The sequence below is a fragment of the Chiroxiphia lanceolata genome, chromosome 8 (genome assembly GCF_009829145.1).
Source record: "Chiroxiphia lanceolata isolate bChiLan1 chromosome 8, bChiLan1.pri, whole genome shotgun sequence".
Lineage (NCBI taxonomy): Eukaryota > Metazoa > Chordata > Aves > Passeriformes > Pipridae > Chiroxiphia > Chiroxiphia lanceolata.
In genome coordinates, this window is record NC_045644.1 from 20,973,019 (window position 1) to 20,988,589 (window position 15,571).

Consider the following 15,571-nt stretch of genomic DNA (forward strand, 5'->3'; position numbering starts at 1 on the left):
CTGTTAATTTTTATACCGTTAGGAACAGCCAGCATCTCATTTAGAGGTATGAGCAGAGAAATAACCACTGCAGAACAGCTCTGTGCTATATGTGGGTGGAGGTTCTGCTGCTCAGGCACCATCAGCCCCTTGTCCAGTGCACAAGGGGCATGTGCTCCTGTCTGCATCAACTGCAATGGCACCCTCCAGCAGTTGTGCACAGCAGCAGCACAGGGAACAGGGTATTCCCTTGGGCAGCCACAGCACTGAGGACTGTCCCAAATGTCTGCAGACATGAACAATTATGGCCATGGGGTCCACTCTGAATTGGATGAGGGATGTGCAATGGCAAGAACCACCCTCACCAGCCTGCACCCAGCCCCAAGGGGGAGCCAGAACAGGGACTATGGCCACTCAAACCTTCCCCTCTTTGCTCTAGGATTCCCTGGTTTCCAGCAAACATCAAGTGAACATTTTTTCACAGAGCTGTTTCTGACTTTGGGGAACGAAGAGGCACCTGGGTGATGCAGTAACAGGAAACATTGACATGTCTGGTCCCATCATCATGAAGTGGTGTTGCACACAGAGGCAGCTCTTGGCTGCCTTGCACAAGGAACAAGCCACCAGTGCAACCACCGTCTGAGGCCTGGCTGTGCCCACCTGGCCCCTGCTGGGTGCCAGCAGGCAGCTGCTCACAGCCAGACCAGTCTGACTCAACTCTGTAAATCCCTCCCATTATTCTCTGGGATAAACACAGCCAGGCACTGGGCACCTCTTTTGCTGCCCAGGGAACCCCAATCCAGTGCACAAGGGAAACAGCAGAAAGCGAACACTTCTGCTTTGTGGATTCACCCCGTTTATTGAAGGCAAACAGAAGGCAAATAATGGGGACACAGAAGAGTTGTAATCTGACTTTGGCCTCTGATTTTCCTGTGTGATTGACAGCATAAAGGAGGGGGGGAAAATCTGTGTATTAAAAAAAACCCAAACAGTGAAAGAGAGGATGAAAAAATGTTGGACAATTAGTGACATCTTGTGAACAGATGGAGGATTAATAATGACAAGGAAATTCAAAGCCATGCCTAGCATTCCTTATTGCAAATAAGATTCTGCAGGGGGCAGGGATAATGCTTTCCAAGGAAAAGCAGCAGAGGATAAACCATCCACATTGGCTTTGTGAGCAGCACGATTTACTTTGGGAAGACAGTGACCACCTCGTAGCCCTCTGGAGGAACCACCCGCTCCCGCGCGTGCTTCTCACAGTAGATTTGGTCTTCCACGAAGAAGTGTCCTTTCTGCTTGAGATTGGTGCCACAGTCACTGCACACGTAGCACTCGGGGTGACGTTGCTTGTCTCGGATCTTCACAAACATCCCTCTGGGGAAGGAACCAGCACCCCTCAGTGCCAGGTGCCCACCACCATCTCCCTTCTCCTCAGCCACCTCCCACACAGCCCAGACCCACATCAGCCCTGAAGGTGGACCATTTTCTCCTGCTCCTGACAAGTCAAAGTATAGGCTCTACCTCTGGTCAGGCAGATGTTAACAGCACTTTTAGAAGCCCAACATGTGCTGGCATGGCAGCCCTCATCTAGAAGGTGTTTCCCAGCACTGGCCTGCCTAAGTTTCACTGGGACAGTCCTATCACCTGTGGTGACAAGAATTACTGTGATGGCATCTTTAGCTGATGGCTAAAGCACTCGAATGCCCAGGATCAAACGGCAGACCATCTGGGGGAGCAAAATCCAGGTCCAGAATGAGCGGATGGCAAAATCCAGAAATGACTGCCTGCCAACAGCCAAGGTGGATGAAGGCTGCTCAGCCAGCCACTGCCTTTTTGCTAGTGAGTGACATGCCAGGTACATGTGGGAGAAACACAGATCCTGGTTCTGATCTCTAGCACTGCTGCTCAGGAGCTGCAGTGAACGGATCTAGCCAAATGTGGGCCAGCCCTTACTGGAAAACTTCATAGCTTAACCCAGCAGATGATGAGGAAAACTACACAGCAACTCGTTAACTACCACCAGCCACAACACAACAATTTTCCAGTATTGTTTTGTTCCAGCAGCCATCTATATTTTCCATAATTCATTAGTTTTGAGTGCTATTCATAGCTCTGTGCTTTCTCTCCAGATCTACCCAGCTGGTAGAATAATTATAGGGTTTGTCTCTGATTCATATTTTACAGAGTATGGATTGCCTCTGTAATGACTCTGCTGGTCCAGGTGCTCCAGGCATGCCAGGACCAGGCAATCACAGTGCAGTGGGTCTCAGCAACAATCTGATAGCTTGTGGTGGGCAGCACTAGAGAAACTGGAATTCTTCCATGACAGTGCAGGTGGGCTACCAGTACTTGACTTCTGTAGTCAAGTGTTAAGGGGGTTGCAGGGAAGAATATGTGGCTGAGAAACTGAACAATAACTCAGAGACATGGGCTGGGTCCCTCATGCTGTCACACACAGTACAGCAGCTCTGTATCAAACCCAAACCCCTGCTGTGCTGGAAGCTGGATTTTACCCACATAAAGACAACAAAAAATATATCTGTGCAGACACAGTGGAGGTGTGTGCTCCTACAGGAGAGCAGGGAGCAGAACACAGCTCTGCTGGTCCCCATTGCCTCTGACCACCAAGGCAAGTCATCCTACCACGTCTGGGAGCGCCAAGACATGAAATGCATTAAATACACAGGCCCTGAATGGAAAGGTCATTTTCTTTCCAGGTGATGTAAATTTCAGGTAAGAAGCAAAACACTGCAGCAACAACTGCTTTGAAGTTCGTCTCAGAGGGACTTGCTTTGGTTTCCGTTGATATGGATCTGTAGATGGAAACCCAGCTCCTGCCTCACTGCAGGGGACTGCCACGTTAGCATTATTAAAGCTGGTGAGAATAACTGTGCCCTGAGCTGGCTCCTGGGTGCACTGGATGTGGGTAAGTGAAGTGGTTTGGGTGTGGTACCTCAGTCTCTCACACAGGCATGGGATGCTTGGCTTGCAACCCCAGGGACAGGCTTACTTACACAATGCCAGATCCACACTTCTCACACATGGGCAGCTTCTGGGCATTCCCAATCGATGAGGCCACCTTTGTGGTGGGGGCTTTGACACTCCTAAATCCAGATGGTTTGGTAGGGTCTCCTGGAGGTGGAAGAAAAGTGCTTCAGAGCGTGTGAGCTGTGTGGCTGAAGGCTATTCCACCCAAGCCAGTGTTGTGCTGGGGGCATGATGTTCTGTAATCCCAGCTCTGAGGCAGGGATTCATGCATGGAAAGTGGGCAGGAATTTAGGGATGTGTGGGGAGGAGGGAGAGAAGGGACACAGCTGAACCTGGCCCTGGAAATTTGAGGGCCTGAGGTTGTGGGCAGCAGATGAGTCTCTTCTCATCTTAAAAGCCCATCAGACTTCAGCTGATGTGTTTCACATGCACAGATGCACAAAGCAAAGCAAAGCCTCAGCCCCAGCCTTGGCAGCACTCAAATCTGCCTGATGTGTCCTCATCACACACTCAGGATCAAGCTTATTTCCAGATTTGGGCTCAGAAAGAGATGGGTGCCCTGGCAAGCTAGGGAGGGCTGTCACAGTCCTTTTCCAGTCTGCCGTCTGCTATACAGTGGAGCTGGCTGCCCCAAGACTCCTGCAAGATTTGGTTAACAAACTCCATGTTCTTCTAGAGCCCTGAGACACCGGGGATAACCTTGCACACCCCTGCTGCTGCGTAACATGCTCCAGGGATCTCCCTAGTGCAACTTCCCTGGGCAGGGATGTTCTGCAGGGCCTTAGCAGGAGACACGTGCTGACCTGGATGCCTAAAACAGCAGTGGATCCTAGATGTGGGATACGAGGCAAGCCTTTAAATCTGCAGGGGAAAAGGAGCCTCTTATAAAATGACACCAGTGATGGGACATCTTATCTATATGGCCTTTGCAAGGGGTTTCACACAAGAGGAGGGTTGCTGAGACTTCCATGATATTTCACCAACACACCCTGGACTGGGAGGAACATTGATAAAAACCCTTCTGACTGGTGTCAAACCAAGAGCACACTTACAATGAGTGTTCCTGGTGCAAGGGGCAGAAAACCCTCCAAAGGCACACCCTAATGACCAGCAAGGTCAGGGACACGTCACAGCCCAGAGCAGTATCACTGATAGAAGAGCTGAAGGAAAAAGGGGTGAACTGCCTACCACACCTCCCGGTCACCGCTGCTCACCCATGGGGCAGGTAATGCTGCACTGGTTTGCCTTTGGGGCAGCCTTCAGCTCAGAGGTTTACACCCAGTGCAGAGATGCTGGTCAGAGGTGCAAGTTCCTTAACCCTCCAAACACAGCAGGAAGCACCTGGCCTCCAACAGAGTTGCTGCAAGTGACTCTCACTGGGAAGGATGCAGCAGCAACCACATTTTCAGACTCTTCCCTATCACCTCTGCCCACTCCCTCTGCCTCAACCAGCACTTTGCTCATATCAGCAACACTGACAGCATGTTTTTAAATCTCTCTAAAGGAATCAGCTTAATCAAATACCCGCAGGAAACATGAAAGGTTCCACCCTGTGAAACACTCTCCACTTAGGAGTACAGGGTCAAGTCTAACCACAGACCAGTCATGGTGCTTCCAAACACCCGTGCCCATGCTCAGCCCCTGGGGCCAGGCTCTCAGCTGGTGTAAGTCAGTGCAGGATATGGGGCATCGATGCCCCAGGGGACTTGTCCCAGCTGCTCACAGCTGCTATTCACAAGCCATTGCCTGGAGACAGGCTGGGAGAAGCCGCCATCGATGTGCCATTTATCCACTTATCGCAGGACATGCTCTGACTCAGCAGCAGTGTTTGAGGCTGGCCCAGCAGCACGGCAGGCTGGGGCACTGTCTCCTCGGGGACAGACATTCCTTTGGGGCTGCGTAACCTCCCGGCCCAGCTCCCCAAGGGTGATTATCAGCTCACGGTGGAGTAATGCCAAAGCCTATCCTGGCCTGTGATCCGGCAGGCAAACCTTGTGCCAGAGAATCCCAATAATGCTGCAAATCTTCAAAGAAAGATAAAACAGAGAGGCTTTTGCTTCTTATCTTCTTCAGCACTACTAAGCACAGGGGTGGACCTCGGCTCTGTGAGAAGTCCCAGCTACTCCAGTCCCTTCCATGCAGGAGCTGAACCCTGAGGGCAAGCTGCAAACACTCAATATTTAAAAGACACTTTTGGGTAGGTATTTTAACAGCATATTAAAGACTCAAAGATTCTGGTTTCTTTATTCCTATTGTTTCCTTATGTCCTTCATTTTGCTGTTTCCTCACAGATCCCTCAGACCTACTAGCACTTGGCTGATCTGTTTCTCTTTGTGGCGAATATCTCAGCACCAGGCTTTTGTTGGATTAAACTGAACGTACCACTGCCAGGCTAATAACACAACAGACAGTCTCAACTGGCCTAAGGAAAAATAAAGGTCATTCTTGGAATTCTTTTCCTATTCATTTGTTTATTTTATTTTATTTAAGGGGAGAAGAGAGTACAATTTGGCCCCCAACTACGTTAATTGGCTTTTTTATCTTAAACTCCATAGCCCTGAACTGTGCAAGTCCAGATGTCAGATCAAGAATGCCAAGCAGAGAGAATTTTCAGAGGTTAAAAGCTATGAACTGCTCATGACTCAGCTTCCATATTACAGTCAGCTGCAGAAGTGGATCTTTTTTCTTGTGTAGGGGATTCAAGTTCAGAAGCATTAGGACTCACTGAAGAGCACTATCTTGTGTTACCATCCAAAGTTTTGAAATAAGATGTCTTTAATCAGTGAATGTTATCTTAAAGGTGGCCAAACTTTAGAAAGTATAGAAGAATTCTTGCAACTTTTAAAATTCCTTCTTGATAACTAAATGTTGCAGAGGTTTATTTCTTAAGCAATGATATGGGCCCACAGACACTGAAACTAATCCATGAGAGGAGTCAAATTAGTGACAGTGTCTGTAGATTTCTGTAGAAATAACCTACACATGCTATCTTGAACAATCAACCGCTAAGGAAGGAAAATAAAGTTTTAAATGTTACTCTTAAACACTGTACATGGCCCAAGGAATGGCAGAAGGGAAGAGCACACAGATCAAGTGTGCTGTAAGTACTTACCTTTCTCTTCTGACTCCAAGATCTCTTGCAACACAAGGAATGAGGCAGACTGTCTGGGTGGCTCATTTGACTCTTGATTCTCCTGAAGCATCTTGTAAACCTCAGATTCTCTGCCTATGGCACTGCTGCCTGGGGGCTGACTATGCTGATCTAAACTGAGGAAGGAACAGAGAATACTCTTGTTAAACAGATGAACACTAAAGCCAATCCCCCTAGCAAAGTTTTCACAATGCATCATATGACTGAAGAATGAATACACAAAACAAATGCACAACAGGAGGCCATAAATGCAGAGGTGCTGGATGTGCTCACACAAGTCAGTGCAGCCCTGGTGGGGTCACACTGGGCTGTCTGTGTTCGCTACTGTGAACAGGTTCTCACCGACAGCCCTCAGCCAGTCCCCAAGCGTTCTCCCTGCTTCACAACAACGATATACTCCAGGAACTAAAGCTTTCTGCCCAGGAAATCACTGCTCTGTTAACAGGAAAATAAAGAACTCACGTGCTGGGATGGGAATCCCATATGGTAGCCGTGCCATCCATGCATGTGCCTTGCATGCATAAACTACCTTACACTGCTACTGTACACCAGTGTGAATCTCAAACTAAGTAAAGTTTATTCTATTAAAAAGAAATATTTACCACTACCCTATGAATTAGTTCTAAATGCCACCTTCACAAAGTAAAAGCTGTAGAATCTAACCAGAAGATTCTCTGATTAGCAATAATTTAATCTGTTTTTCAAGTGAGTGTTATTATTTCCATTTTATAGGTGGAAGCTCTGAGCCACAACCCATTTACAGCATTTAACTAAGGTTAATGAGCAGGTCAAGGGCAGAGGAGATTTCTGCCTGCTAAGGCTAGGCCCTCCTTTCAGCTGTCCCCGAGGTGCTGCTGTCACCCCTCATGTCAGGAGGGACTTGCACCCTCAGCCTGGAGCCTGAGGTGCTTCAGGGGAGGCTTTTCACAGTGCAGAATGGCAGAAAGGGTGGTCGTTGTGCCACTGGAAGGGTCTTCATGGAAAACAAGGAGGCTGGAGGCAGTACCTAGGATGTTCTCCACATCCAGTGGGTATCTGATAAACTACAGGCTTAAACTGCAGGAGGATATTTAGCATATCCCTTGGGAAAAGTTTTCCAACGGGCACTGAAATACCAGAGGAGATTGCCATGGACAGGTGAGCAACCTCCATACTAAAGGATTTAAAAACAGTCTGGACAAATATCCACTGGGAATTATTTAAATCAGTGGTTTAAATTGCTAAGTGCTGGGCTAGGGGATGGACTGAAGGACAAAGGAAGTTCCTGCCTGCCTTGTGTTCTGTTGCTGCAGTAAAACATATACAATAAAATGAGATACCTGACAAGTCTCCTCTGATGGTTCAATTCTATAATGCAGTCTTAAAAATCTAAATTGTCTATTCGGTTTCACCATTCCTGCACTCTGTGATTGCCTGAAAAGTACATAAACATCCTGAAGTTCAGACTAAATTGCAGAGGGAAATCCTTTTCTTGAGGAGGCAGCTGCATACTTTCCATGCCAATGTGCAATTGAGTCATCCAGGAGTTACTCTACATAATAACCTCTTCAAGCATCAGAGGTAAAATCATCAAATGTGTTATAAAATGGTATTTCCATAAAAAGAATTTAATAAAATGTTTCCATATTTAGTAATTTTCAGAGGAGCAGGAAGCACAGACTTGCAAGCAACTGAAACTTTGAATCCTGAATCTCAGGAATTCTGAATCTCAGGAATTCTGAATTTTAATTACATTAAAATAATGATGTGCCTTCTATTAGACAGAGAATGTCCCATGCTCCACATTACATTCAGCTCATGTAAACTCATATACTCCCACCACTCTATCCACCCATAAAAGCATTACGCAAGAAGCCTTTCATTGCAGTTTCCATGCTAAGAATGTTTCAATAACATGCATCCAAAAAGCAAAGGCTAAATCATCTTAAAGAGCACTAGAGTCAAACAAAGCCATCACATTTTAACCATGCACTGTGGTAGTGGAAAATACACAAATCAACTCTCCCAGAGATGCACTCTATACCATACGCTGACATATACAAGACTTCCAAAAGGCTATAAAAACCCCCAAATCCTAGAATTTGTACCAGCAGAGTGAGATACCTCCAACTGCCAGGGCAGAAAAAACTTCACCCAAAAGCACGTGTATCTTCTGAAAGGGTAAGGCCACAGACACAGAAATTATACTTGCAGGTTAACGAGTCTCCCTATGCCAGCTGATTTATGGTACCTCTTGTTACAAAGGTACTTCTTTGCAGCAATCACCAGCAACTGGTGTCCTTTTCCATGCACACAAGGTCCCCGATGCAGAAACTTTGTAGGGGACAACTCCAACAACCTTTACTGTGTTTCAGACTCATACAACCATTACTGGGATCTCATTGCTGCTACCACGGGCAACTTGCAATGCTGACTGACTAACACTGGATCACTGAGCCTTCAATATTGGCAAGAAGATGGGAATAAAACCCATAAAAAAAAAAAGCACAGCTTATTTTTTACTAATGATATTTTACTATTTTATGCCAGCACATTTTGCAAAGTTTACAAGGATCTCATAGCTTGGCTATAGGAAGGCCCAGTGCTCAGAGCACTCACTTTTGGAATGGAACAATTGCTGATGTCTGGGGCTCTTTTGTGACCATTATCAGCCATCCAGGCCAGCACAGCCAGCCAGCAGTGTGACTTCTGGCATGCACAGCACTGACTATAAGCCAGAGTAGCGACTTACAGCAAGTAACTGCACTGAGTAACAAGGAAGGAGTAAATCCTCAGCCTCCCATTATCTCTAGGAGGAATGGGAGCAGCTGAGGAGCCATGAGGTCTGGCTGTGTCCTTTTGTTCTGTCCCATGAAGGCCACGGGACTGAACACCTCCCTAGACCACATGTCACACAGCTGCAAACTGCTTGTTCACATAGTGGGATAACTCTGCTGAAGGTTCACAATTCAGCCTTGACTGGAGACCTCCTGTGAGATAGCTAAACATGCCTTCTGCTTCACCTGTCTCAATACTGAAGTCCTCCCTGTAAAACCCTGTAGCCTGTCACTCAGAGGCATGGGCAAGGGGGTTCTCAACTTCCACAAAGCAAACATCAAAGAGCACGAAGGCCTTGTGATGCTGAGGCTCTCTGCAGGTCCTCTAAACCTCAGAGCATGTTGAGCATCCCCCGCTCCTACAGGCAAGCACATAGCCTGTGCTGCAGCAATCTCTGCAGACAAGCGGGCAGGGGTGGGAACATGGACTGGGCCCTCCACATGCCTGCTGCTCCAAACTCATGAGCCAAAGATGGAGACCATAGGTACCTCTTTCAGCCTGAAATGAAATATGCCCAGCACAAACCCCCATGGCCAGTGAAACAAAAGAACAAAGTCGTGTGGCAGCACCTGCCAGTAACAAACAACAATGGTCATTTCAAGTGCGGGAGAAACACCAGCTTTCAGGATAAAGCACTCTCCTACTCTCATCAAACCCATCTGCTGCAGGTGGCTCCTCCAGGAAAACCACCAGCTGCCATCAGGCCCCACTGTGTGGGTGTGCAGGGGCAATGGACACACTGACAGGCTAAACCCATGTTTTGGTGTTTCCCAGAGTGCTGGGCACAGGCAAAATGCAAACGAAGCTCCTGTGAAGAGTCATGCACTAATGTCAGAAGGGTGAAATGTAAATGCTGTTTTCTTGTGACCGGCCAATGTCATGAGCCACAGACAGGGACGAGGGACTCATGGACACCGAAATGCAGACAAGCAGATGTACTGAGCTGGCTGCAGAGGCAGTGGACAGGTTACCTGGGGAAATCAGGGCTAACAGAAGAGATTTGCCCCTGCAGGGTGTCCATGATGTTGCTCTGCGAATAGAGCTGCAAGGGAGAATTGAACTGCCTGTGCAGCACTTTGAGTCCTGGCACCTCCACTTCCACAGGGCTGTTGGGGCAGACCTGGGCCGCGTGCTTCAGCTGCTCAGGCCCCACTCGGACCTGGCTGGGGACAGAGGAGGTGCTGTGCCTCCGCTGCGGTGACCCGGAGCTCTGTGCCTGCAGAGGGTTATAGACGGAGGCGACGGGAGCCCGCATGGCACCCACTGGCAGTGGGCGGCTACGGCCCCACGTGTTCACACGGGCAGTGAAAGTTGTGTTTGTTTGGGGGTTCATTTGGAGATTACATTGTGGAATTGAGGGAAAAATGCGCAGGAGGAAGAAAGGAAAGAAGAAAGAAATTAATGAAGGATAAAACCAAATACTCCAAGCCATCAAGCAACTGCAGAATACTGTCTGAAGGACACCCACTGAATATATGACTTTACATTAAAGGCTTCTGGCTAATGCTGTGGCTCTGGTCTCGCACTCCAAGTGTGTCCACACAAAAACTAAAATGCAGGCACTCAACTGATGAGCAAATGCAGGGGTTGTAAAAGCATGAACATGTGGTAGCAGGGGTTTCACTGTGCACTAGCTCCCTGCACACACACTCATGGTCCCACTGTCCAGACAAAGAATGCCACCTTCATTGCTACTCTTCCCAAAGCTAGCCTGGGCATCCTACTGATGGGTAAGCTCACCTCCCGTCCCAAAACAGATGTGCTCAGCAGCAGGGCTTCTCCCTTCCTGCCTGCTTTGTGACACCGAATCCAGTACAGATGTTTGCTTTTTTTTCTGTATGTACCCCAGCACTGCATTTACATCACACACCCTTTAAGGATGAAGCATGGACTAGGTCCCCAGTCATGTCACCATGGGCAGTGGCAGGATCAAGCTGCTGGGTTCGGATAGGCTGTGTATCTGCAGGGTGCAGGATGGGGATGCAGATAAATGTCAGGTAAACCCAGAGCAAGGTCAGCCATGTACCAAATAACTCAGCAAAACAGATGGGCAGAAATTTAATGGTAGCTGGAAGGCTGTGTGTAGGGAGAACCTACTGGGAGAACCAATCCTGTGCTTGTGCAGTGGGGAGACTACAGCAGGTTTCTAGTGGTAGGCTGAGGTCCCTGGCTCCCACTGAAAACTGGCAGCAATTAATTTGCTTTTGGTGACACTGTAAACAAAAGCATATTAGCATCCATGGTTTCATCCACAGTTACCCCAGCATTCCTTTGCAACTTGCTGTGTTTCAGCAAGAAAAAGATTAAGAAGATGCCATGTATCCCACATGCAGCAGGACTGGCAATGGACCTTCCTGTTAGGAGGAGCACAGTGAGCCACAGCACTAGAAGGGACCCACTTCTTTGCTGATCCCTGGAAAAAAAAAAGGATCAGCCACAAGTTTCCAGCCAAATCTACCTGGCTTCCAGGAAAGTGCTCTCATCTGAAAGGGACTCCAGACTAGACCAGAGGTATTATTTGACTGCCAGCTGGCCCCATCAGGTTAATGCAAAGTCAGATTTTCCTTGTCCTGCTCTGCCTCTGCTCAGCCCCTGAACGAGGTTGCTGATGTCTACAAAGCAAATGAGGAACAATCTGTCACCTTGTCTGCCGGCTGCAGCACTGTAACTCTAGAAGGGACCGTGTTGCAGACAGGGCTGCCAATGCAAGGGGCCAGCTTCAGTCAGGGGCAAGTTTTCAGGCTTGTTTTAAACCACAATCTCAGGTCTTTATACCCTGCAAAAGCAGAGGTTGAAGTTGCTTTTGTCTCCTCATTCACAAGTCAGAAATTTAGTCGAGTATTACCAAAAGCATTGGTATTGCAGCTTTTATTGTAAAAGTGGCCAAAGTCTTCCAAGCAGTTTGATATTGTTATGCAGAGACTTAGGGCAGTTAAGTAGCCTGACCAACACAGCCAGAAAGATTTCAGACAGCTCCTGGTTTATTACCTCCAATGAAAAAAAAGGGAAACGTTGAACTTCTACGGTAAAGTAATGTCTTTGGTGAGGCTCAGATGCAAACACAAAAATTAGCAGGTTCTTTAAAGGTTGGGACCCTTTGCAATCTCATACATAATAAAATCACTCACACAGGTATGAATGTTTCAGCTACTTTTAAAAAGTCCTGTGGAAAGCAAAGTTTGCTAACAAAACACAGAAATACCCTAACTGTGCCAGAGCCTGTTTATGAATCCCAGGCTAGCCAGGAACAGGGATGGGATGGGTGCGCTTTCTGTTCTAGTTGGTACCTTCCTGCCCAGCACTGCAGCAAAGCCGGCACAAAACACTAACTTTACAAAGTGCTCATAACAAGCTGTCAGGCACCTGTTCAGACCAGCAGGTTGGTATGTCATGCTGAACGCACGTGGAAACTGCGTCGGTCTCTGCTAAACAAAGAAACACAACAGCATTAATTTCATTTCTGCATCTCATGAAACGTTCCCCACTCCTCTGAGCCCTGCCCCTGGGAACAACATCCAACACTTGTGCCTCTGCCACTTCCCTTGATCTGGAAGACAACTTTTCTGGGTTAACAAATTGGTGCCGTCGCAGCAAACTCGTGTCTCCTGGAGCCTTCCCCTGGAGGCCCAGGGAAGGATGGGAGGCAAAGAAGGTACTTACGGCTTGGTAGGCTCTGGGGCCCCAGGTGATGTTTTTGACTCCACCGCACTGTTGAAGGTCTGGATGTTCTCTGAGGAGTAGAGGCCTGCCGGGCTGTTGTATTGAGCAGTGATCACTCTGGGGGCAGAAGCTGTGGCAGCAGTGAAGGGCACGGCGCTCCGATTGTGTGCACTTCCTATGTGCCTTATTTCCTGCATGCAAAGGAGCAGAGGCAAAAATCAGAGGTGCTCAGGCATGCAGGTGAATGTGAGAGGGCAGCCCGGAGCAAGCAGCCACTGCACTGGTGGCCTTTGCGTGTGGTGTCAGCTGAGGAACAGGCAACCACAACCACCAAAGCAGGTGAGCATCCTCCACATGTCATGAGGGCCCACCCTGGAGGGCTTCAGGATGACTGACCTTAAGGACATTTCAGAGTTGACATACTGGGAACATAAGAGCTGAGAAACACTGCCAGAGCTATTAGCTCAAGGTGCCACACACCTGGGAACTCCTCCAAGCCTACGATAAGCCACAGGACCTACCTTCTCATGCAAGACTATAGATTTTAAGCATTCCTTGCAATTTCTGAGAGGAGGGCTGATTTCTATGGAAAAGTGAAGATAAGGGCAGAAGGAGGAGCACGGCTCAACGATATCTGAAAATTTGGCTTCCCTTAGATAAGGGCTACCCAAAAGGAAGGGATTTGCCATTACTACAAGTGCTCTGGAGCATCTCTGCTCCTTCAGCTAAGACTGGGGTTCACAGCTCTCTTTGATGAACAACTTTGGAATTTCAGGATATGAAATTGCCAAAATAAAGGTGGGAAGATGACCATTGTTAATACAAAAGACTGTCCACAGGCAGTGACAGCTAACTGTCAGCAACTTCTTCAGCATCAGAAGTATAAGATATCACCCAGATGGTTCTGGGTTTGCTGCAAACTGGAGGCTCCCAGCAGTATTAGTGTATACTTAGAAATATGGCTACAATTTAATAAGGGGCAAATCCAAGTTAAATAAGACACAAAGTAAGACTCTTCTTAATCACAGGCAGCGCTAACAAAAATGGGGATATTTCTAAGCCCATCATCAGTTCAGCAGGCTGGGAATTGGCAGACTTAGGGTAGAGATAACAACATCCAGGGTTTACTTCTCCCCAGAGAAAATACTTGACCAAAGCAAGTAGAAAGTACAATGGGGCCTTACTAGAGCAGGACTAACAGTCACAGAGGTGGCTGAGATATGGAGGGCTAAAAGATGGCACCAAAACATGCTTTTTGAAATGTTTCAGCCAGCTGTAAAGATTTGGCATGGCTTCAACACAGGGCTAATGTTCAATGGCATAGGATGAAACAGGACACTTCTTAGCGTGCTGGGCCCATGGGTCCCAGCTCTAATTAACACAACCAGTTCCCACTCCCACTCTTATACAGGCGCTGACTTTTACAGCAATGACGTGAGCCTTCACTGCACTGTAAACATCTCACAGCATTTGTTTGATAGAGATACAGTTACAGGGTAAACAGTCTCCAGAAAAAAGTATGACTAAATCCACCTACAGATTTTTCTTTAAATCACTTTATGTCCCCAGACTTCCTTAGGCAGTTGGATAGCCTTCCCAGACTTGACAGATGGGAGTCAAACTCATTTCATGGCGTTCAAATGCTACTTATGGCATCAAGCAGAGCATAGGATCCCTGAGAGAAGAGCAGCATGGATCCAAACACTCATTAGTTACAAGTCATTTGAAATCAGTGGGGTAGCTCAAGTTGTTCAGGTGTGGGGTGACAGGGCTGCTCTCCCATGGCTTTCTGGCCAATGTGTATGGATGTCAGCCATGAAGCTTTCCCACACACCAAAGGAACAAAGAGTGGGGTAATTAGCTAATCTCCCTTTGTTTCAATCTCATTCAAACCGCAGAATAGCACTCACAAAAACAGTCTTTTCCCATGGCAAAAGTGTAGACTTCAGCAAAAGAAAAAAAAGTTACTTCAGCCTGTATATCACACCATGGGGAAAAATGATCTGATATCAGCATTAAATACACATGCTAGCCCACCATTTGGAGGCCACGAATGGGAGAGGGTTATAGATATGCACATAAATAGTCGCTTTAATGAAAGACAGGCAGAAGATTTAGGCTAAGGGGGCTATACTCTTAGGTCAAATAGGCTCAAAGTTGAAAACATGTCACAAAACGTATTGCAGAAACATTTAAGTAATAACCAAGAATTAGAGAAAATAATTTACAGTATTTTTTTTTTAAATTCTGATTTCCTAAGGAAGTAAAGCATCTCCATTACATACCCCACATGCACATGGGCACATTTCCACATCCACCTTTGTCAGCCAAGCCCAAATCAGCTTGACAGTGATGAAGGCCTCAAGGATCCTTAACTTCCTACAAGTGTTCAGAAAATAAGGCAGCTAGAGGGAGAAGAGAGACTGACACCACATTAGTACCTTGATTCCAAGAAGAACTGCAACATGCACTCAGGCACAGAATCCACACAGGAGCTTTTGGCCTACTTTTGATCACCAGATAGGTTTTCTGCTGTGTAGTAACATCTAAGACCATAAATGAAGCTTTCAAAAGTATCAGGACACCTGTAGTAGCTCTCAGGTGGTCAAAGGTCACTGATCATAAGGGAGTTTATAATGGTTAAATAGCGAAATTGGTGCAAAAGGTGGTGTTTGAAGATTAGATTAGAAAAATCCCATTTGGAGAACAGTGTTGAAGGTGTATAACCCAAGAGTCTGTAGACAAGTATTACAAGAGCAGTAACATTATAAAGGTCATTTGGATAATCCAAATTCTCCAGCGCTTCCTGTCACGCCACTCTGCTCTTTCTGCTTGAGCTGTGGAAGGAATTTGCAAAGAACAAGTGCTTTCATGATCCCAAGATCAAAAGATAATGTGTTTTCACTGTCAAATATATTTACCCGGGGATTTTCCAGAACTGCCAATCCAGGCCCTGTGCTGTGCAGCAGTTTT

At 47.1% G+C, this 15,571-nt stretch overlaps 1 protein-coding gene across 2 annotated transcripts in view; it reads right to left on the reverse strand.

Annotated features, from left to right (window-relative positions):
• Positions 1-815: 815 nt before the first annotated feature.
• PDLIM1 (PDZ and LIM domain 1) overlaps positions 816-15,571 on the reverse strand; it is a 44,159-nt gene continuing 29,403 nt past the window's right edge. The window contains exons 4-7 of one of the 2 annotated variants that reach the window (XM_032694749.1): positions 12,599-12,789; positions 6,083-6,237; positions 2,997-3,114; positions 816-1,356 (exon numbers count right to left, since the gene is read on the reverse strand). In XM_032694749.1, coding sequence (XP_032550640.1) covers positions 1,170-1,356; positions 2,997-3,114; positions 6,083-6,237; positions 12,599-12,789 — 651 coding nt within the window. In that variant the 3' untranslated portion in view covers positions 816-1,169. Of the gene's footprint in view, positions 1,357-2,996; positions 3,115-6,082; positions 6,238-9,909; positions 12,554-12,598; positions 12,790-15,571 lie in introns of those variants that run through there. The other variant, XM_032694750.1, reaches the window with a different exon arrangement.